This window comes from Rhipicephalus sanguineus, chromosome 7, assembly GCF_013339695.2.
Source record: "Rhipicephalus sanguineus isolate Rsan-2018 chromosome 7, BIME_Rsan_1.4, whole genome shotgun sequence".
NCBI lineage: Eukaryota > Metazoa > Arthropoda > Arachnida > Ixodida > Ixodidae > Rhipicephalus > Rhipicephalus sanguineus.
This window is the reverse complement of record NC_051182.1, coordinates 13,112,079-13,133,828: the sequence shown is the minus strand read 5'-3', so window position 1 is coordinate 13,133,828 and position 21,750 is coordinate 13,112,079. Positions and strand designations below refer to the sequence as shown.

Here is a 21,750-nt window from a genome sequence, read left to right as displayed (position 1 = left end):
GCTCCGGCTATCCGTCTATCTTCCGGCCATCTGTACTTGTATCAGTGCCTTTAAAATTACGTCGTTGCTATCTATGATCATGTCTTCTGTGGCTTTGACTGCAGCTGTTGCAGCAAGCAGCATTGCTTTGACTCTGTGAGCATGAGCATTGGGTGCGCCTTTATTTTCGGAATTTTGTCGATGCCCTACATGATCGCGTCGATGGCGACCGCGGCTTCATCCACAGCGGTTGTGCCAAACGATAACCGCGGTTCTGAATGTGTGTGCGCAGGCTGCGCGTGTACTTCTGAACTTTCCAGAGCACGCTGCTCTCGGTCATCACTCGACGGTTTCGGTACCCAAGTTTGTATCACCCGTAGCGACACAGAAAAGTGTTCGGAACATCTGAATTTTGGCCCACTGGACAGTAGAATTCGGCCAAGGAATATTACAAATTCATATCAGCCATGTTCATATCACTGAGATTCTCTGCTTCGTGCACTTGCGCCTAGAAACGGACTGCCTAGAATATCAGTGGTAAAGAAAGCTTTTAGGTTTAAGTTGCCTGCACTGTGCATATATATGCATATGTTAACAGAAGCTCTCCTCCCACTTATGTTGTTCACCACGCAATCCCACAATCAGTTATAACGATGTAATTTTTGTAACCCTCAATGAATATATGTGTGGGTTTGGCAGCACTCGGGCAAAGTAACAACAGTTTTGTTTTATTTATCTGGGCCTCAGATTTCGAAAGAACTCGAATCACAGAGATCAAACAAATTAAATGTAAGATGATGAACAGATTGATTAAAAAAAAGACATCCATAGAAGCATAAAAGCGACACCTTGCATAGGGGAGCGTGGATTTGGTTTGTCGATCCAACTAGCCCAACAACTGACCATTTTGAAGCAACACCTTGTTTAACAGTCACAACATTATTGCTAGAAGGAAGAATTACAGCTTAATTTAAGTTAGACCTTTGGAGGTCAACAGCAAGAAAACTTGGGACCCCATAAAATTCTTGCTCTAGAATACCCACTGACTGCTAACAGGATAATTACCAACCTAAATTTTGTTTGCATGATTATTAATACTGTCAACCTAGAAGATACATTACAATATGCAATCATACATGCAGATGCAATCACAGATACAGTGTCGTGTGACACTGATTTGCATTCGAGAATGTTGCAGTGGTACGCACCTGAACAACAATGTCCCAGGAGTAGACCGACCGACCAGCACACATAAGGCAGGCGATGATGGCGTCAGTGGCAAACACCTTGTAAGACTGTCCCTCTGTCTTGGCCAGCTGCAACCACAGGCAGAAGAACAGAAAGGTTAATCTACCCATTAGTCTGTAAAAATGCGCATATACTCCGACAAAAGCATGTGCGCACGGCACAGCGCCCTCAGGCCGGTAAACCCTCGAGAGCCCGGCAGTTCCAGACCGCTGACGCGACAGACGGCTACTGGTGTGCTAGGACTAACCTGGCTCCAAATAGCTTCATCTTCACATTGCACGGGCCACGCTGGGCTACACCAAACTCAGATGCCCAGAAACCTGCTTCACGGTTTCCGAACAGGCGGTGCCGCGCATTCTTCGCTTGACTATGCCAGCACATCTGTCACTGCAGTAGCCTCTCAGAGTCGGAACCAGTTTCACTGTGGGGGAGCCTAACTGGAGCCTGGCATTGAAGTAACGAAACTCCAGTGCACACAGTGCAACAATGGCACAATATCAGAGCCAGTCATGGCATATTCACGAGTCATTCCACTTACCAGCGTTGTCGTCGGATGCACTATACGATATGCAGTGCACACACTACTGGAGTAGAACATTCAAGAAGGTTCCAATATGACAAAAAGCGCGCGAGAAAACTGGGGACAAGGAAGGCCCATGCACAAGCGCAGGCTGGCAACTGAAAGTTGTGGAGATAGGTTTAGCGCAAAGCTTACCCTACGAGGCGACCGTGAAGGGACGCGACGTTCTCCACTGCCGCAGCGAACAAAGACGCTACGGCCGGGTTCGTCGATTCTCCGGCACGGCGCAGAAAAGGCACTCGAGGCAGGAGGTCAACAAACAACACGGGTTTATTAACCCAAGATGCAGCACAGTACGACAGTCACGGGCTTGCAGGCCGTAAAGGGAACTCCGCAAGACCGATCGAGTACGCTTGCCAGCGGTGCTACGACTATCACACAAAGGGCAGCAGTCGAGCACACGAACGAGAAGCCGCCTGCTAGAGCAGCGCGTCACCTCTCGTGCTAGCCTGAGAGCATCTGACGCGGGCAAGCCCGCGCCAGACAGAAGCGAGCTCAAGGGGGAAGGGGGTTGTCACTGGCGGCCAATGGGAACGGCGTTGCACAGTGACGTAAGCTAGCTTGGTGGCGTGAGCATGTCGAGGCATGCCCGGACGCGTGCCCGCGCGCCGGGAGGCTGACGCATGGCTTGCACCAGACAAAGAGGCCTGGCGCTGCCGCCGCGGTCGCCATACCGCCGATTAACGGCGGTTCCCGGCGCTCGAGCCGCGCAGGGCCAACACGCGCGCTAGCTGGGGAACGAGGCGCCAAAGGGAAGGGTGCGCTCGATTCCCACAAAGTTTATGGGAAGAAACACACACACACATCATAGATCATTTATAACTAGGGCTCCATGTTTTCAGATAAATCAGAAGAAACTTTTATTACACTCGCTGGTTAAATTTTTGACAATTCGGATTTATCCGATAAACGCCAATATGACCTGTTCCATTCTTTATCGAAAGGTCATGTTCTAACCGGTCACTGATATATCGGCCGGTTTGGCCGATATAAATTAGCTCCCGCACCAGTTTTGCCGTGCAATCTGTCATGCTGGGATTCCACTGGACCAGGCTGATGGACCTCTTGGCAGCCTCTTTCGAAGCAAGCGTCCAGCGGCACGCATGATGCCAGGTATTAATCAACTACAGTAAACTCTCAGTAAACGGAAATCTGTTAAACGGAACTGCTGCTTAAACGGAACAACTGCATCTAACACGATTGGTTTCATACTTGGATTCCGCACCCCTATTCATCTCTCAGTAAACGGAACTCCTGTTAAACGGAACACATTTTCCTGGTCCCTTCAGGTTCCGTTTACTGAAAGCCTACTGTACATCGAAAATACCTACACGAGGTCAGTGTGACACACTGCGACAATAAGCTCTTCGATGAAAGACCACCCCATTTCCATTACCATCGACGAGTTGCCGGAACTCTGCGGATGTTCGGCAGTGGCAGTGCTTGCAACCTACAACGAGCTTCCTGAACGTAGGACCCTCATGATAGAGTGGGAAATAGTTCAGCAGTGTAACACAGTATCAATTGGCATGTTGGTACAAACCACTTTTCAGAAGGTTGGAAAGGCCTTAGCCGACATAGCTGTGTTGTGCTCCAATTCACAACTGAGAATCATCAATTGAAAGGAGCGCCCTTTCATCAGTGACAGCAACTACCTTAGCAGAACTTGTTGCTTGGATAGTTGGTACATAACTTCCAAGAAAAGCCTAGATGCCTAAGCAGCCCGCTATCTTCTTGTGCTTCTGTCTTCTGGTGGTGCTTTCGCATCAAGGTTTTTTTTCTCAAAGCTAGTAAAGTATGCTTGCGTCTACAGTCGACGTCTGATTTCCCGGACGCCCGAAATGCCGGACATGCCTGATTTCCCGGACTCATCTGTGGCACCGTCAAGTTCCCCGTAGAGTCAATGTATTAAAAAGTCCGAAATTCCGGACGCTTATAGCCTTCGCCATCCGATTTCCCGGACTTTTTACTGTTAACCGCCGACCCAAAGTCACCACCGACGCCGCCATTTTGGTTGTTTTCATTTTCGCCTTGAACCCACCATACTCGCATCAGCAGCAACGCCGCACCGCGCCGCGGCTGCCGTAACCTCGAAACCGCACGTGTCAATCCGTTGCCAGCCGTAGCTTAGCCAAGCCAAACCTCACTGTGTTCGTTCACGTGTTGTTTTGTCAGCTGTGCCAGCTCTGCGGTCGTGTCTTGCGGTTGATCGTCTGCTGCTGCGCGCTACCTTCAGTGATCACGTTTCCCGACCTTCAGCATCCACCGAGTTCCTAGCTGTTTCGTGCTGCGCTTTTCGTCGAGCGGATTCGCCGTTTACAGCATGGCACCGACTGCTCCTTCGTCTTCGTCCGCGCCTTCGAAGCGCACAAAGCCACCTCGTAGGCTCACGATGACGAACTGCCATCCGCGGACGTTGCCTTCGACAATGTGCGCGCTGGCGGCGTGTTGATTCCAGCCGAGATAACCCTTGAGGGCTTCGCCGACGCTGACAAAGACCTCGAGCTATGTGCGGAGTTGATCGATGACGAAATCATTCAAGTTACGGAGGATTCCGATGACTCCGACACCGAGAACGAAGAGCCAGCTCCTACACAGCCAACGAACACGGAGTTGACGCGAGCACTGATGACACTGTCATTGGTGTACAGCGGCAACATGACGTTGACTGAAATTGAGGCAGGACATAATCGCGGGCAAGCGGACCGTGCAAAAGAAAATAAGCGACTTCTTTGCGCCCAAGTGCTGACCTATGAGGTAGTGCCGGCCACGTCGTATTTTTTTTTTTATAAACGGCTCTTTTCAGAGCCACCTAAACAATGCATTGGCTGAATTGCTATGGGAATCTTGTACTCCGGCTGTGACCCTCTCCGTCAGCGAAAAATACCTACCAAAAATGTGCGTTTTCACGTGCATTCGTTTTTCCGGACTGCCCGATTTTCCGGACGTTTTCGCGGTCCCTTGAGGGTCCGGGAAATCGGACGTCGACTGTATTACAATAAGCTTTAAGACCTTGGTAGCAACCGAGCGAGGCTCCCCGGACCTGCAGCACCTTGTCACAGCAGTTCCCGGTGCAACAGCAGCACTTCACCTTCTCAGCAGGATGACTGTGACCCACACGAATGTCTCCGAAGCGCCACGTCGTCGGTTTGGCCAGGCAGCACTTGGAAACAGAGGCCGAAGATCGTTGGCCTAACCTTTCAAGACTGACAACTATCTCGACGACGACCAGGATATGGGCAATGGAGAGAAGCTGCGCAAATGCTGATCAACGACTGTAGGACCTCTTCAAGAACGTCAACGACGGACACGACGGGACGGCGGGGCTACTTTGTTAAAGAGCCGACGTCATGAACAGTAAGAATGTTCAATTTGGGTAGCGACAGTAGCGACAGAGAAGCCATAGTGGCTAGACTGACTTTGGACAAAAGAGCTGAGCCTAACATGGATGGATTGTTATTTTAGTTCGGATCACGGTGTAAGAAAACTAAGGTGTTGACACTCTCCGCCCGCCGCGACGAAGAGCGCGACCAGATAATGTTCGGCTATTGGCCTGGTGTGCGACCGATGGCGGCGCTGCGAACGGCGTCTGTATGACGTCAGATCGGGGATTCGCGCGCTTTCGTCTGCTACGTAGGCCCAACGCCGTGTTGAAACCACCGTAGCGGTAGATCTGAACAAAAAAGCAGTTCAATTGGTTATCTTGCGTATGGTGGCTACTGACGCTGTTCGAACAACCGTGGGACTGCTTTTAACGTTCATTTAGAACTACAGCTCTTTGTTTCTTAGAACTGCGGCCGCTTGTCTCCGCGGCCAGTGCTGCACAATGGTGAACACTGCTCTGTGCCTCAGTGTACTTCGTCCGCTCGTGAAAAAGGCGTTAGCTTTCACAACTACACTAAGGACCCGAGGCTGAAGAAGGAGTGGATCGTCAAGCTCAGAATGAAAATGCGCCCCACGTCTTCATCGACCGTGTGCAGCAAGCACTTCGCGGACAGTGACTTCTGCTACGCTTGTGACCGTGTTTAGGCGCCTCGCCAATACTTAAGCCGTTTATTGCACGCAGGCTATAAGCATAGGTGACTTACACCAGGTGCAGTGCCGTCCCACAACCTGCCGCGACGGCCCTAGACAAGGAGCCGACGACGCGGCCTCCGAATTGCCTTGCACTAAGCGCACCTCGTGAGCTCAGCTGAGCGGCGCGGGATATCTGAGACTACGGCTGCATTTCGATGGTGTACCTACATATTTTACTTATGAAGGCAAGCGCGCGCCTAGCGGACTGCTTATCATAAAGTCATAAGCGAAACCTGTTGCCGCTGTTTAGTGCACATTCTCTAAAAGGTTTCACCTCAGGCAGACACTATTTTAAAAGCGAAGCTCTTTAAGCTTTTCGTTAGGCTGCGTGGCGTGAAACTCGACCCAGCTTGGCTTTGCCACGTTAATCTCTGTGGCCCTGTGCGTGGTATAATCAGCGATTAACTATTTGTTATATTCTAATACCCATGCGACGGGCCTGTGCGGTAATAATATGAACTTTGACGTAATATCGTTCTCACTGAACTAACATTACGGGACAAACTGCGATCATGGGCATCGGCAGGGGGGGAGCAACAAGGCGGCACTTGTGCACTTGTTTGCAGGACGAGAGCTGCGTCGGTGATGCGATCTCCGTTAAAGGGCCAGTAAACAACCCCGATGTCCAAAAATTGTAATGAAAAGAATATGCGCACTTTTGCTATGTGAACATGCTGCCGCAAGAATTTTGCGAGTACGTGCTATAATAAGGAAGTTACAGGGGTTAGAACATCCGTTTCAGCTGGTTTCAAATTTTCGCGCGGTCTCACCACCCTTCTCCGCCACATGGAGGAAAAGGCGTAGCCCGTCGTCGTGACTCCGCCCACTTCGGCAACGTGACACGACGTCAACAATTGACGTCATGGGCGAGCTCGATCAGTCGCAATGCACTTCCGCTTGCTGTGGCTCCTGGTTGTTTATTGTTTATATTGTCGCACGTGCTCCGTAACTTGACGGGCAGTTTTCGGCTATTCACTATTTTTAAACCTTTGTGACAGTTCACAATGCAGCAGGAATGCGTGCTTGCTTTCCGAGACGTCGAAGGGGCGCGAGAGAAAAGCCTGGAGAACCCCGCTTGCCGCGCGAGCAAGCGCGACCCGTCCGAGCTACCGGAGATTCCCTTCTCCCCGCTAGATTTGCAGCCGGCAACTGAACAACGTTTCGCCGAAGTGCGTGCAGGTGCTATGCAGTGCGAGGAATATACGCGCGACAACTGCGTGGCCGAAACCGCATCACCGCAGGGCCAAAAAACAAGGCGCAGTTTCGTAGCGGTGGGTGGGAACAGGAACTGACGTTAACTTGACAACTGTTTGTTGAGACCTGGTTTAGACCAATCGACGAGCTCAGTGCTACGTCAACTCGGCGATCGCCGAGTTGACGTCACTGCGCGTACGAGGAGGACTGGTCAGGCGTAGGAAAGAAGAGCGGGAATTGTTTTTCGAAATGAAGGGTCTGCGCGGCGCGCAGCGCTGTAATATTCGGAAAACGTGATCGCCGCGGTCTACTGTACGGATTAGCGAGCTTGTTTGGCGGGTGTGAAAAAAAAGTCGCAGCCTGTTTACGGGCCCTTTAACGGCCTCGACCGCGCATTCAAAAACGTGGCCTGCGTCGTACACCGCCTCGCCCTCGATGAGGCACCGCGACCTTTCACAAGCTTTATCTATATACTTGTAGATGCTGGAGAATGGCACACTTACTGAAATATCGAAATAAACACCCAAACTAATTATTATCGTAAGGCGGAAACAAGATAACGAACGAGAACACTCACACATAGTTTCACTTTCTTACCAGCAATGCGATCGGTGGCATCGGCGCACTCGTCGGCCATCCGAGGGGTTTCTTGGCCCTGTCGATTGGGCCGCAACTAAAACAAGTTCAAGATTACACTCGAAAACATTCGTTGCAGGCGTTAGTTGACCGTCGCGATGCTGTTCGTTCGACAAACTTCCCGCCTGAAGCAGACGATCCGCATACAAGAGGCAGCGGCTGCTGCAGCGTGGTTGAGAGAGGAGTCCCCGCTCTGACGTCACACGCGAGAGGGCGCCACTCCAAGATCTCGAGGCCAATAGTACATGCGCCGGCCGCAGTTTCGTGGGGGGGCGCTGCGACTTATGGACCGAGTGCGACGAGGCGGACGCACGTTTTTCTTTTCGTTTTTCTCCTTGCTTTTTTCTTAAAGTGCCGGCACGCTAGCAACTAGAGCTAGAAACGCATGCCGCGTCTTTCGTGGACCGAAAAACGTCACGTGCGGCGAACGTCGCAGCTGCCTCCACGGCATGGTGTCAGAACGCTGCGTTCTCCACATATGCAGCTCGTCGTCATAGGGCTGACGCGCTGGAGTTTTGAGTACTGTGGCGGAGCCTGGTGGCGTGTGCCGAAGTTGCTTGGGTAGTCAAAAATAGACGCCGACGGCGAGTTACGCAGTTCTCAGTTGCTTTAAGCGTTTTACTTAATTTTGCGCCTAGTTTTCAGGCTCAAAAAGTGCTTAAAATGTACGCAGGAACTTGTCCGCTATGCCTGCAGAGTCTGACATGTTTGACGAGCGATCCCTGCTTCAACAAACCGTGCCGAAAGCAGGTGGTCTGGGCGCGGCTCTGAGCAGAGCGCGGTCCCGAAGCGCGGTCGCCGCCGTTATTGTTGCGTGGTTAACTGCCTCGAACATGGGGGTAAGGATCCTAATGTGCGGTTTTACTGGTTCCCCTGAAAGCCGTATGAAGTGGAGCGACGGAACCGCTGGATACGTGCCGTCCGACGCGTGAAGTGAGTACGCGAGCAAAACGTGGTTTGCAACGTAACGTGCTGATTACTTTTCGTACGCTCGTGCACGCGTTTATATATGTATATATTCCCTGTGTGCAGTTCAGACGGCACGCCGTGGCTGCCGACGGCGATCACGAGGATATGCAGCCGGCATTTCGTGCGAAACGAGAAAAACGATGCCATGAGTCACCCTGCGCATGTGCCTACGATTTTTCCGGCAGCTTACAGCCGGCTGCTTCCAGCGGCCGGCTGTAAACATTGCGCGCCGTCGCTTCTCGACCGCCACCGCACGCTGACAGAATTTGACGAATTCCCTAGAAGCAAATGTTGAAAATTACAACCGTGCATGGGGAAAACGTGTGTTTGCGACTGAATGCGGCAGAAAACGGCACACGACGCGGATGCGCTCATTCGGGCCGCCGACGGCTAGCCTTCATCTGGACCTTTCTTGATTCCGTTTCGTCGTGTAATGCAAATCATGTCGGCTTTCCTAACAGCAATCTTTTCGTTTATGCACTGTCGTTAATCGCGCGAGCATGCCTCGTAAAACTTAACTCGAGTTCAACGTCGTATGAGATTCGCTGCACTTTTGAGTTGCAGCGCGCCGAAATGGTTCCTTCAATCTCCTGCACGTCGTAAACATACTTGACGTTGACGAGCTTCTTGCGTTTACGCAGATTGCTTGGCCTGAAGAACTCAGCCACGCCAGAAACTGGCCGAGATCCAAAGCGCAGCACAACCGACAGCGGCGGCTCCATTGCGCATCTGAGCTTAGTGCTGCATGCAGCCGCCTGTCTGACTACTCGAAACCAAAGAACTTGTCGTAGGGGGCGCTTTTTAGCACCGTTTTCGCAGCGCCGCCTGGGCAGCCAGTCAGGCCTATAGTACATGCGCCGGCCACAGTTTCGTGGGGGCGCTGCGACGAAGGGACCGAAAGCGCCTAACATTATCAGGACGCGTCGTGGAGCGGAGTGTCAACACCTGCATTATTTTTCTTACACCCTGGTTCGGATATTAGTCGCTAGCTCAGTATTTTGTGCACGTGATTTCTCTTTGGTGTGAATTTTGAGTGTTTGTTGATTTTTGCCATGTTGTGTAATGTAAAAGGTGTGCCTCCCATCTCTCTCTCTCTCAATCACATCCGGCTTGCAAGCGCTCCCAAGATATGTGACAGTGCGTACATGTGTTTCTGCATTTAAGGGGGGACGCGGCTTTCGTATCGCAAAAAAATGGCAAAATCCATTTTCTGAAAATCAAATTTTCAGTTTCTGGAACCCTTTTTCTATCTGATTCCAAAATATCTACACTGAAAACCACCCAGAAGTGCTTCGAAAAATTTGTTTTGCCCTCCGAGGTGGCGAAAATAATTGTGGAAATCGCAAAAAAAAAACAGCGATTTTCAAAAAATTCTAGCTCCGCGATGGCGCGAACGCGGACCAACTTCCTGGGTTTGTCGGAAAGGGCATTCCTCCGTGTTCAAATTGCCCGCTTCAGCAGGCTCCTCCATTCAGAAAGAAGCGCACAAAAAGCAAACACTTGAGAGTCGTTCCGAGGCCTCCGATTGCCCCAGCTCGCCTCGCCATTGGTCCGATGCTCGCTCCGGGAGATCGTCGTCTGCCGATTATGCGTCACGAGTTCGCGGCTGTCAAAAATCACGCTACTTCGTGACACATTTGCAATTGTTCTGTGTTCATAGCTAGACGATCACTTGGAATATAATTACGCTTTCGTTTGGAGCTGCAAGAGGAAGTTCGATCTGATGGATGGATGGATGGATGGATAAGGCTGTACCCTTTAGATGGGGCGGCGGCTCACGCCACATAGTCGTAATACACTAGCACTAGCACTATGTAGCACTAACACTAGCACTATGTAGGTGAAGGAATTTTCACTCGCGCCTTGATTGTAGCCACCAATCAGATAACCTCCTCCTAGTTATTTCTACCCGCTTAAAGTGTATTTTACCTTTACTGTCCCTAAACCCCAATGCTTTGAACAATTATGCGCCATTTTTTTTAACTGTAGGGTGAAGCCCTTTTACAGACCACTAGCAAGTGTTCAGCCGTTTCTTCCTCCTCTCCACATGCACTACATAACGTGTCTATTCCTTCGTATTTGGCTCGGTACGTCTTGGTCCGCAATACTCCCATCCTGGCCTCAAACGATGGTGTGCCGCGCTCCTAGCGAACATCGCAAACGCGCGTCTCAGACCAACTCTCTAGGGTTGACTTCAGTGTCGGATTCGTGGTTAGATGTTCTGATTATCAGCACTTCCGACATCGTGACGAAGGCCATCGCGGGAGGACTCTGTACTAACGACCACGCATTACGCACTTTGAAGCAACGTGCACCACGGCCTGCGCACCTACTGCTCGGAGTCGTCGCTAGGCCTAACTCCGCTCACGGCGCCGTTTGGCGAAACAAACCTCGAACTTTGCGGACAATGAGCTAGCGTACCCGTAACTATGTGCTTTTTCGCAAGCGAAGAAGCACATCGCTCGTCGGCACTTCGGAACCGCGGATAGGCATTTTACGCATCGGCAGTGAACTCCACAGCCGAGCTCGTCAGACCCCATGGCCACGGACTGCTCGGAGCAGCGGTAGCAGTTTCGCACATCAGCACCCGAAAATGCTATCGTCACCGAACGCCGCCATCAAGCACATCACGCGCCGGCTCCACGGACCCCACGGCCGAGCACTTAGCGGTCAGAGTGCTGTCAGTAAGCACTAGTGAAGTAATTTAGACGTGCTTGGAGCCGTGCTTGGTATCGCCGCAGGCGTTTATGAATGTTCTGAAACAATGAAAGCCTCGTAGACTAGCGTTACCGCGGTCGGCCGAATGATAATACGTTGCATACGCGAGAGTGGCAAAAGAATGTGTAGGAAGCAGGGGGACGAGAATAAACTGCTCAAAAATCCCTGTGCCACTAATGTCTTGGCCATAACTGTTTGTTATTTGGAACGAAGGTATTGGCTATCATGGTGTGAGCCATTTTCTGTCACAACAAACCTCTCTTTATAAAAATTATTAAATGATTATTTGTAATCAATAAGCAAGACTTAATTTTGCTAATGACAGCATAAATACAAGAAATATGTGTAGTTATTTCAGTATATGGCAGATTGCAATATCTTCTTTTCTGTCATGTCTATCACACCACTCCTTCATACAGAGAACTTGGTTTGAAATCCATACAGGCTTTTTGTAGATCAAAAAAAGAAGAAGGTTATGAAAAAAAGAACAAAGGCACACTGGGGAAAGGCCACATGTCCAAGAAGTAAAACATCATAAAAAAAACCAAAGATCACAATCCTTAGGTGTTTTAGAGAAGGCCAAACCTTAAACGCAGTTTTCTCAATACTGTTTTTTTGGCATGTTGCTCAGCTCATGGAGCAGATATCTTGGCAACTACTACACAGATTTTGATTCCGTCTTTTTTTTAATCCTTGAAGCCTTGTTGACAGGATGACATCATTCTTTACCTTGCTTAGGGCCTAGTTTTTTTTTTGTATGTGATAATCAGTGCATGAGAAGTTCTGATGCAATACATGAAGCTGATGTGGATGTTATTTGTAAAAAAACTAAAGCAAGAGACCATTTTTAATAATGTCATCCTTTGTAGTGTTCTTTGAGTAAAGATCAAGACCACTTTGAGCTTCCTGGCATGTTTGTTACAATGCTAGGCTTTTCACCAGCAGACTATGTCATCAGATTATGTAACAGAGTGTAATTTGAAAACTACTCGAGATATCGCAATGAACTTCATATATAGCTATTCGAGACATTCTTCAGTATGCCTGCCAATTTCATTACTCTAGGTCAACAAACAAAAAAAGTTTTTTTTCAATCGCCACCTCCCCCCTTAAACATTCCAAAGAACTAAAATACGCTTCGTGTGTTCTGATGTTTTCAAGTTCAGGTATCATATCATTTTGGAGTACAGTCAAATCTCATTAGAGCGAACCTCAGGTTAACAATTTTTTCAGATTAACAACTATTTCGAAAATACCCCTCCAAATTCCGATTAGTTTAATGTAAAATATTTCACTACTATGAATTTCAGAATACCGAATGTTTCAGAATAACGTATCAAATTTTATCGCCCTTGTATCTACCCAACACTTCAAAATAACGAATAGCGAATTTAAAAAGTTACTCGCAGCAGCAGAAACAATGCCCAGCTCCGTACGTGCAACTATCATCATCACCAGAACGACCGCATTTCTCTACGCGCCTGCCTTACTCAAATGTGTGGCAGCCCTATCGCCATCACCATTGCCTGTACTGACTTGTTTTCTACGTCAGGCTTTGCCTCGTTGCGTCATTGCCTTTGCTTCTGTTGTTTCGTCGGGCAGCTCCACCTTCATGCTTGTTACACGGCTGTTTTCTCGCCTTTAGCTTAGTGGTTGTACATTCACGATGAGCTCCGGAGGCAGCACTGAAGGAATGTGGCGACAGTGAAAAATGAGACGCGAGTGACCAGTGGGATGAAGTCGCCGAAGATTACCCATGCATGCTTCACTAACGTTTGAACACTAGGCACAGTGCAACGGCGAAGTATGCACGTCGGCTGCACTTATGACCGATAAGATCCATACCATTTGTCGCGACAAGGAAACAGCGACGTGGACAATGAGAGCAAAGACGACGTTGAAACAGCGTGCATGAACCAACACGAAGAATCTGTATCCAACGCTGATGCTTCGAAGTGCATAAGAAGGATGCGCACTCTGAAGAGTTCGTCTTGCAGCAGTTGAGCTGCACCAATCAAGCAAAGATCACGCTCTTCCTCAAATAAACGTGCACCTCATTCCCTAATATATTGTGTTCGTTTGTGTGGCGCTTATTAGAGAATAACGTGAGCGCAGATATACACCCAGTACAGGTAGCCGACTGATTTGGTTGCATTTAACGATTTTCGCACCAATTTTTTATTTTTTCACTACAATGACTTTTCAAAATCATGAATGATTTTTAGCAGTTCCTCGAGATTCGTTGTATCGAGATTTGACTGTATAGGGGAGACCCGCTCAAGTTGCCCGCCGACGCCAGCGCTTGCCATACCCTGCCGGAAAAAGCGTACACTAGTAGCGTGTTACGACCCTTTCGCTCCCTTTGGCTCCCACGCATTTGCGAAGCGCGCGCTGCACATGAAACACCCCTCGTTCCGCGTGTTACCCCGACAGAAAGGGGTAACTATTGCTGCGTCGTCAACTGTCACAATGGCCATGCAAACACGAAGGGGTCGGCTCCACCAGTGAAATTCTACCGATTCCCAAACAGATGGCACAAAAAAAGCAGACGACAGGCATGGATTCGAAGCTCCCGCTTGAGTGGTCACGACCACGACAACTACGAAAAAAAAAGCATAAGCCGTTGTTGCACGTCCATTGGTTTTTCTGGCACATACAGTGAACTAGTTGTTACTGTGTGTGCCGGTACAGCCTGTACAACACGTGCACTTTCGATAGTGACCAAGATAAAATGCCTTGACAGCAGTTGGCTCTTCCCCCGCAGATTGCACACAAAAAAGTTTTTCTGAAAGCTGGGGCGCTCGTCATTTCCCTATTAATAATGCTATGCACATTGATAGTACACACGCTGTTCGTAAACTTGGAGTACCGGCTATAAGAACAGCAAAAATGCAAGGAAGGACACGCGAGATAGATGTCAATTTTTGTTGTGGGAAAGAAAGAAGCCCAAAATAGACTATTTGTTTTTGGAGTGTTGCGTACTGCACGATAACTCGAATGGTTGCTAGTAAATTAAGGTATCCCAACATAATAGCAGTCACAGTGTGAGTGTCGCTTCACCTAAACACAAGAAGCGGCCTTACCATGCATCCAGTAACAAACATAGAGTGTGCGAAGTACACACAGCAAACCAAATAAAACAGGTGTATAATTACTCCACGTCGTAAACAGCGTCGTCCTCACTTGGGAAATGCACTTCGCTCTGACGAGGACGGCGTCGTCTGTATCACTTGCTCCGCATCTGCTACATGGCTGAGCAGACGCTGACCTTTCACCAAATTGCGCCATGCGGACAGAAGCGTGTACATCCTAACCCGCGCGCGACGCGAGAAATTCTCAGTAACACGTGCAGAACGCGTGCAGCGTGCGAGCAAAGCAACGCGTTTTCAAGGCAGCTTAAAGGGGACAGCGGAGGAGTCAACACTCGAGTAACGAGCTTTCTCCCCACATTGACTGACAGCGCCGGCAACGCAGCGCCTCCCACGGCGTCGGTCCTCCCCTATTGAGAATAATGCAGAACTAAAATCCGCATTTCTGAGAACTGCGGATTTACGAGAAATAAACTGCGATAAACGTCGAGTTTCCGCCGAAAAACACCCTCCAAATTTCAATAAAAATGAACTCAGAAAACACGGAGCCCTACTTATAACATAATTCACCGGAGTCGTGAATATCCACACCATAAGCAGTACTGTGCTATAGCCAAAACAACATTTTTCAAAGGCTGCATGTGTGCAAAACACGAACAGGGCACCACACGATACCAGCAATCAAGACATGTGACTCGGGTGTAAATTGCAGGCGCTTGAATTTGCAAATGTTGAGAGGTTACATCTGTGGACCTGCAGTGCTGACATAACGAACACACAAAAAAAGAGAAAAAACTAGAAAAAAAGCGCCATAGTGGAGAGTCACCGACTAACTGATTGAACCTCTTCATTTATACCTTAGACTTCACATTAGACTACATTAGACTTCGCCGCGGTACCACATTTCGCAGACACGATACATCATGGAAATCATGGGGGCAACGCGGGAGCCATGTTGAGCGACCTTTAGCTACCGTATTTACTCGATTCTACCGTGCCCTCGATTGTAACACACACCCGTTTTCCGCGAACAAAAAAAAAATGTAATACATCGATTGTAACGCACACCCATCCTTCGTGAGAGAAAAGAACAAAAAAAGTCCGTAGGAGTCAAACTTCGCACATTCAAAAGAACAAGTACTGGGTTTTAAGAAGTAAGTTTCAAAGAAGTAAAACACAAAGTCAAAAAGCGGGCCTTGCTGCTAAAACTGTCACCACTACGGCGGCGATACGAGTCGCATAATGGATCAGTCCTCGTCGCTGTCGGACAACTCCTTGTCGCTGTCAACGCTCTTCGATTTCGGGAAACCGGCCCTACTTTGGTCCAATGAAAACCTTTTCGTGAAGCTTTGCTGTAAAAAATCTTCTGCTTCTGAGTGGAGAGTGAGTGAGTGAGCGAGTGAGGTGAGTGAGTGAGTGAGCGAGTGAGTGAGTGAGTGAGTGAGTGAGTGAGTGAGTGAGTGAGTGAGTGAGTGAGTGAGTGAGTGAGTGAGTGATAACTTTCTTGTGGTCCAACAGTGGCAGAAGCTGAACGCGACTGGAGGTCCCGCTAGCTCAGCCAGGTGGCTCCACCCAGGAAGGTGCCGGAAGCTGGAGCCTCTCGGCGATGTCTCGGGCCCTCTGGACTTGCCAGGAGTTGGTTGTTGAGTTCCATGCTGCGCATGGCAGCCTCCCAGGAGGGTTGTCTGATAATCTTGTAACCCGAATTAAAGGGGCACAGCCAGAGCATGTGTTCGAAATTGCAGTGCTCGTGATTACAGTGCTGACAGTAAGGTGAAAAGTCTGGATCGATTCTGTTTAGCATGGCTGGAGTGATGTACGTTTTTGTCTGTAGTTGGCGTAGTGTGACCGCTTGCGCTTTATTCAATTTATGGTGTGGAGGGGGAAGAGCCTGCGCCTGTTTGCGCCAGTCTCGCACGCACGTTTCGGGAACTCCGAACGACCGCGATGCGGCCCGATTTCCATCCGTCTCTGCACATGTAATAACTATTCTTTTAAATGCAGCATCGTGGTGCACTCGTCGAGTACTTGGAGTCTGCACTTCCATGCTGTCGATGCGAACGCAGAACGGGATGACAATCTCCTCAGCACACAAGAAATGGCCAAGGCGCGTAGGAGGCGGTCATTTTGAAGTGCCGATGGCAATATGATAACAGAGTTTCTATTTTTTTTTTTTCGGTACTCGATTCTAACGCGGATACGATTTTTGGACTCGTTTTACCGGAAAAAAAGGTGCACGTTAGATTCGAGTAAATACGGTAAGCAATGGTGACGGTGCTGTTGAAGAAAGCATGTGAAATTTAGCAATACAAGTTGTCCGTTATGTCGATGATTACTTAATCATACCGAATGGCATCCATCCGGATTCAATTGCTGGTGAGACTTCGTCTATTCTTGAAAAGGATGGGCTCAGCTTGAAGTTCAAGTTTGAGCGAAGGATGCATCCAGTTTCTCGACCTGTGTCTGACGTTCTCTCCCACACGTGTTGGAAATATGCACAGAGATCTGTAAAACCACCGTTAAGTTATACCTCGGTCCGCAATAATAATATTATCTGGAGTTAACGTCCGAAAACCACGATATGATTTTGAGAGGCGCCGTAGTGGAGGGCTCCGGAAATTTTGACCACTTGGGGTTCTTTAACGTGCACCTAAATCTAAGTACACGGGCCTCAAACATTTTCGCCTCCATCGAAAATGCAGCTGCCGTGGCCGGGATTCGATCCCGCGACCTTCGGGGTCAGCAGTCGAGCGCCATAACCACTAGACCACCGTGGCGGGGCACCTCGGTCCACACTAGGCTGATAAAAAAATGCTATAGGGACGTCATGTTTTCGCCCAGTGCTCACTAATGGCTCATTCACACTGGGGAATCCGCCGGCCACAGCGACCAGGAATTCGCGCGCCGCCGAAATTCCACATTGTTCACACCGCTTCGCAACAGCACCGCCGAAACTAGGGCGCCTAGTTGTCATCGTCCCTTCGCGCGAAGGAACGCTGGCATCGACACGCTCTGCGTTGTGTACGCATTTCGTTATGGCGGAGCGCATAAACAGGAGCAGGGTCGTGGAACTGCTGGGCCTGCTGGAAAGGAACTTTCTGGCGATGTCTGACGAGGAGAAACATGCGTTCGCCGAACAAGAAACGACGCAAGCAGTCGTGGTTGGTTCGCCCTGATTTGCAAGACACGAGAAGCTTGGCCGAGCCGAGATAATGCTACCCGTTTTGCGAGATCGCGATGATGTATTGCAAAGATACTAATCGCGACAACACTTGGCAGTTGTCGAGAGCTACAGGATGATTACGAAAGACTTCGCTGTTGCTGCGGGCTCGACGACTGCGATATCACAGAGCGCGCCGCCATTTTTCGAATGTTCGACCGTGTTTCAATTGGTTCGCGGTGAGGGCAATCCGGCGGCAGCTGCCGCAAAAATCGGTCCAGGACGGATCGGCACGAAATGGGCTTTTCCGGCGGATCTCGCTGCCGCCGAAGCGGATTCCGCGCGCTCTCGCCGCCAAATGTCTCAGTGTGAACGCACCATAAATCCTGTCCTCATACGATGTACGAAAGCCTCAACTCGCAGGCTTCGAAACTGAGGATGACTGGCTTTCCAGAGGAAAGGCTTTCTCTGGTTGCAGAAAAGCTGGCACGCACATCAACACAAGGGTGTGAACAAGAGCAGCATAGGAATATGGCTGTCCTACCCTATGTGCATGCTTGATCCTTTGTACAAAAAAAGGCCACTTCCCGCTATAGCGTTAAGTTTTAATTTCTGTTAAAGCCGAACGTTGAATCACGAGCAAGTCACAGGCACAGAAATGTGCCAGTCAAATCAGACACGTCCATAAATACATCCCATGCTGTATTTCTGTGTTGTACTTGATCCTACTTTCTAGTGATCGTGTGTACGTTGGCAGGCGGGCCACTGCACTAATGTGCGCCTGTGTGAGCACAATTCGCTGAAAGGCCAAGCCAGCTCGCACTTGTCGCTCCACTGTCATGATTGCGGATTGCTCCTTCGTTTGGAAGCACCACCATTTTGTACCATCGCAGGGGGCAGACGCAGCGGGAACCTGTGGAAGCTGCCCACATCAGCGCTCTGTTCGATACATGCATCGCTCAGGCCTCGATTACCTTGCTTGACAAAGAGCTCAATTATCCAAGCTTGCAAATAGTTATCGCTTTGTTGATTCAATTCTTTTAAAAAAATGACAGCTAAGCGTTCAATGGGCGGAGGGGTGAGCAAATCTTTATTCTCAACTTAAAAAAAATTGAATCAACACGCACCTTCTTTCCGATTAATCCATTGAGGGTTGTCACCGTATATGTACAACATGCCTGTATGTTTAAAAACACACGCCTTTTTCAATCATTTCTCTTGCTTGGGCAGCATGTGCTGCCACACTTCAGAAGTACGTGGAATTTTTTTCATGCACTGATGTCTCTTCGTTGTTTTTTTTCTCACTGCGATGGTCGTGCAAGCATGCTGCGTGTGTTCAGTTCTTGCACGCCTCCGCCTGTTGGCGCCAACACAATTGCATAAAACGATTATGTTTCTGTTGATGACTGTGTAGTCGCCTCCACAGTTCTGTGTGTAAACAAGATTGTAGCTGAGTGTGTTGAGGTTTAACAAAGTTCAGGAGGAAGGGTCGCATTCTTGGACGACTGCTTTCAGCTATACTTTCAGTTTTGCAAGGCCATCCACAAACCATGCCGATTTGGCAGTGTGCCAACCGTGCTAAGACAGCAAACCGAGAAGATTCTCGCTTGCGGACACTAGCACATCAGCGATAATCTCAAGAAAGCAAACGTGTTGATGTGCGTGTTCACTTGAGAGAAAACCGCCCCATGTGCCAGAGGCGACATTCTCATTGGCCATAAAGGCACCAGGTTTCCTTAGGAGAAATTCATGCTCAAGTGATCATAGTGAGAGTTCACACAGCACTGCGGGTGTATAATCAGCACCACGCTTCTTGACTGAGAGCATAACAGCCGCACTTCCAGTAATTCCTGGCCTGACAGAACCACACAAGCAGTTGCACTTGTACCCTTGGAAAGGTTATGCTCTCTACAGTGCATCCCCATGGCAGGGACTTGGGTTTTTTAGTAAACAGCAAGCACACATGACCTTCATTTTTCTTTGTTTCCACAACGTATTTAGCTGCAGTTAGCAGCAGCCAATGGTTGTGCAGTTAAGGTTGAAATGTGTGTGGCAAGTGAGATTATAGATCCCAATTGATATGTCCTACATCCAGCGCGTGTGTTGCAAAAGAGATACAATTAATGGTAGGGTCAACCGCGTAGGTGAATGGTGTCTGTTGCACCTCATAAGCAGCCTCACCTGCCGGATGATGGGGTCGTCAGTGGTGGTGACCTTGTGGAAGATGCGGTTGATGCGCTGCAGGGGTCGCTCGTTCTTGCACGTGACCAGGTTGTAGGCCTTGTCGTAGAACTCGACTGCTCCGCACCGGTATACGTCGTGGCCCTCCCCGACGGCCGGCAGAGAGAGCTTGAAGAGGCGTGGGAAGTCCATCTCCTCCAGCACCTTCCAGCTGGGGCGCACGGCCACAGATGCCTCACGATGTTTGACTGGCACCTGGCCACCCTTGTTATCAAACTTCTGCCGCATCTGCTTCTGCCACTTGCGCACCTGCTGCATGCGCTCCCTGAACACAATTTATGAACACGTCAATCAGAAATCTCCTTCCGTGTAGCAACTGCTGTAGTCCTAAATCCTGTGCTAAATGCAGCGCCACTACTGTGAAATCTGAGGAAGTGCGTAGCTGGGCACCCAGTGATCGTGAGTTCCCACTATTCCATTTACCAAAACCGTCGTTGAAGTCAATGTTTGAGGTAAGCACGTAGGGTTTCCCCAGCATGAGTAGACTCTTGTCAGGGAGATTTGCAAACTTAGTGTCCGACATGCGCGCTACTTTTTGTTGAGATTTATCGACTTCCTGCTTGTTACAGCAGTTGAGATATGTGTCATCTGCAGCGAGATCTGTCAGGTTGTCTCCCCTTTCAGATGTAGTGCTGGAGATGCGCCAGTGGGAGCAGCAGTGGCTGTTGACTCTCGCGCAGCACGAGAGTCAGCCGCATGTTTCTGAAGCGCTTTTAAGTTAATTATTGTGATTACTGCGTACCATTTATAATGTAAACGCTTACAGTGCAGGACCGGCTTTAATGCGGTTTCTTCTGACTCCCGTTTACCCTCCCATAGAACTCCATGTATACGGATACCTCTTACTGTGCAGTCCATACAAGATGAAAGACCGGTTATAATGTGACTCAGAAGGGTAGATGGGCAAGTTGGTAATTCATTCTGGAAACAAACAGCGCGAAAAAAACGTGGGACTAGTCCTGTTACTTTCTTCCACTAGTCCCACATTTTTTTCGTACTATTTGTTTCCAGTAAGAGCTAAAATGTGGTTGCCAGAAAATCCTCAGAGAAGCAAGGGAGCGCTTCTCTGTGGAAATGCGCCGGGCGGGCAGAGAGCAACGTCGGCGTTAAGGGGTGACGTGGCAACGAAAACTATCTTGGTTATTTATGAAGATAAAGTGATGAAATTTGGCATGCAGATGTGATATGTTGTGCTGACATCACAACTGAAATCGGTTTTGAGCTATCTGTTGTAGTTTATGAGTTACAACACTTGATAGACTCTCATTGTCATCTCAAAATTAATTAATGAATTAGACATAAGTTCATCAAGATTTTTGCATAAGTATATTCAGAAGGGCCCATTCTGTGCCATAAGGCTATTGGTTTATCTTTTAATTAGAGCTGTGCGAATAGCAAAATTTTGGGTGCAAAGCAAATTCGAATAATAAAGATTGAGTGTGAATTGAATCGAATAATTTCAGAATAATTTTAGAATATTTCTGAAATATGTTTCGAATACTTGAAGCGAAAATTACAGAAAAAGGTTGCAGAGAATCCCTAACTATGTTCTTACGAGACAGGAACAGTAACAAGTCACAAACATGGTCAAAGAACAGATTTGTTCTTAAGGGAGGATGCGGCTTTCGTGTCGCAAAAATAACAAAAAAATCGATTTTCAAAATCGCATTTTCAGTTTCTGTAGCCCTTTTTCTGATTCCAAAATATCGTCACTGAAAACTATGAAGAAGTGCGGTAAAAAATTTGTTGTGCTTGTCGAGGTAGTGAAAATTATTGCGGAAATCGCAAAAAAAAATTGCGTTAAAAAAATTATAGCACCGCAATGGCGCAACCGGGCACCGCCATCTTGGGCTCGTCGG

The 21,750-nt window shown here is 48.9% G+C and overlaps 1 protein-coding gene across 1 annotated transcript in view; it reads right to left on the bottom strand.

The window, feature by feature from the left end:
- Positions 1 to 318: 318 nt before the first annotated feature.
- LOC119400584 (eukaryotic translation initiation factor 3 subunit D) overlaps positions 319 to 21,750 on the bottom strand; it is a 118,748-nt gene continuing 97,316 nt past the window's right edge. The window contains exons 5-7 of the mRNA XM_049417729.1: positions 19,832 to 20,156; positions 1,188 to 1,295; positions 319 to 399 (exon numbers count right to left, since the gene is read on the bottom strand). Coding sequence (XP_049273686.1) covers positions 319 to 399; positions 1,188 to 1,295; positions 19,832 to 20,156 — 514 coding nt within the window. The remainder of the gene's footprint in view (positions 400 to 1,187; positions 1,296 to 19,831; positions 20,157 to 21,750) is intronic.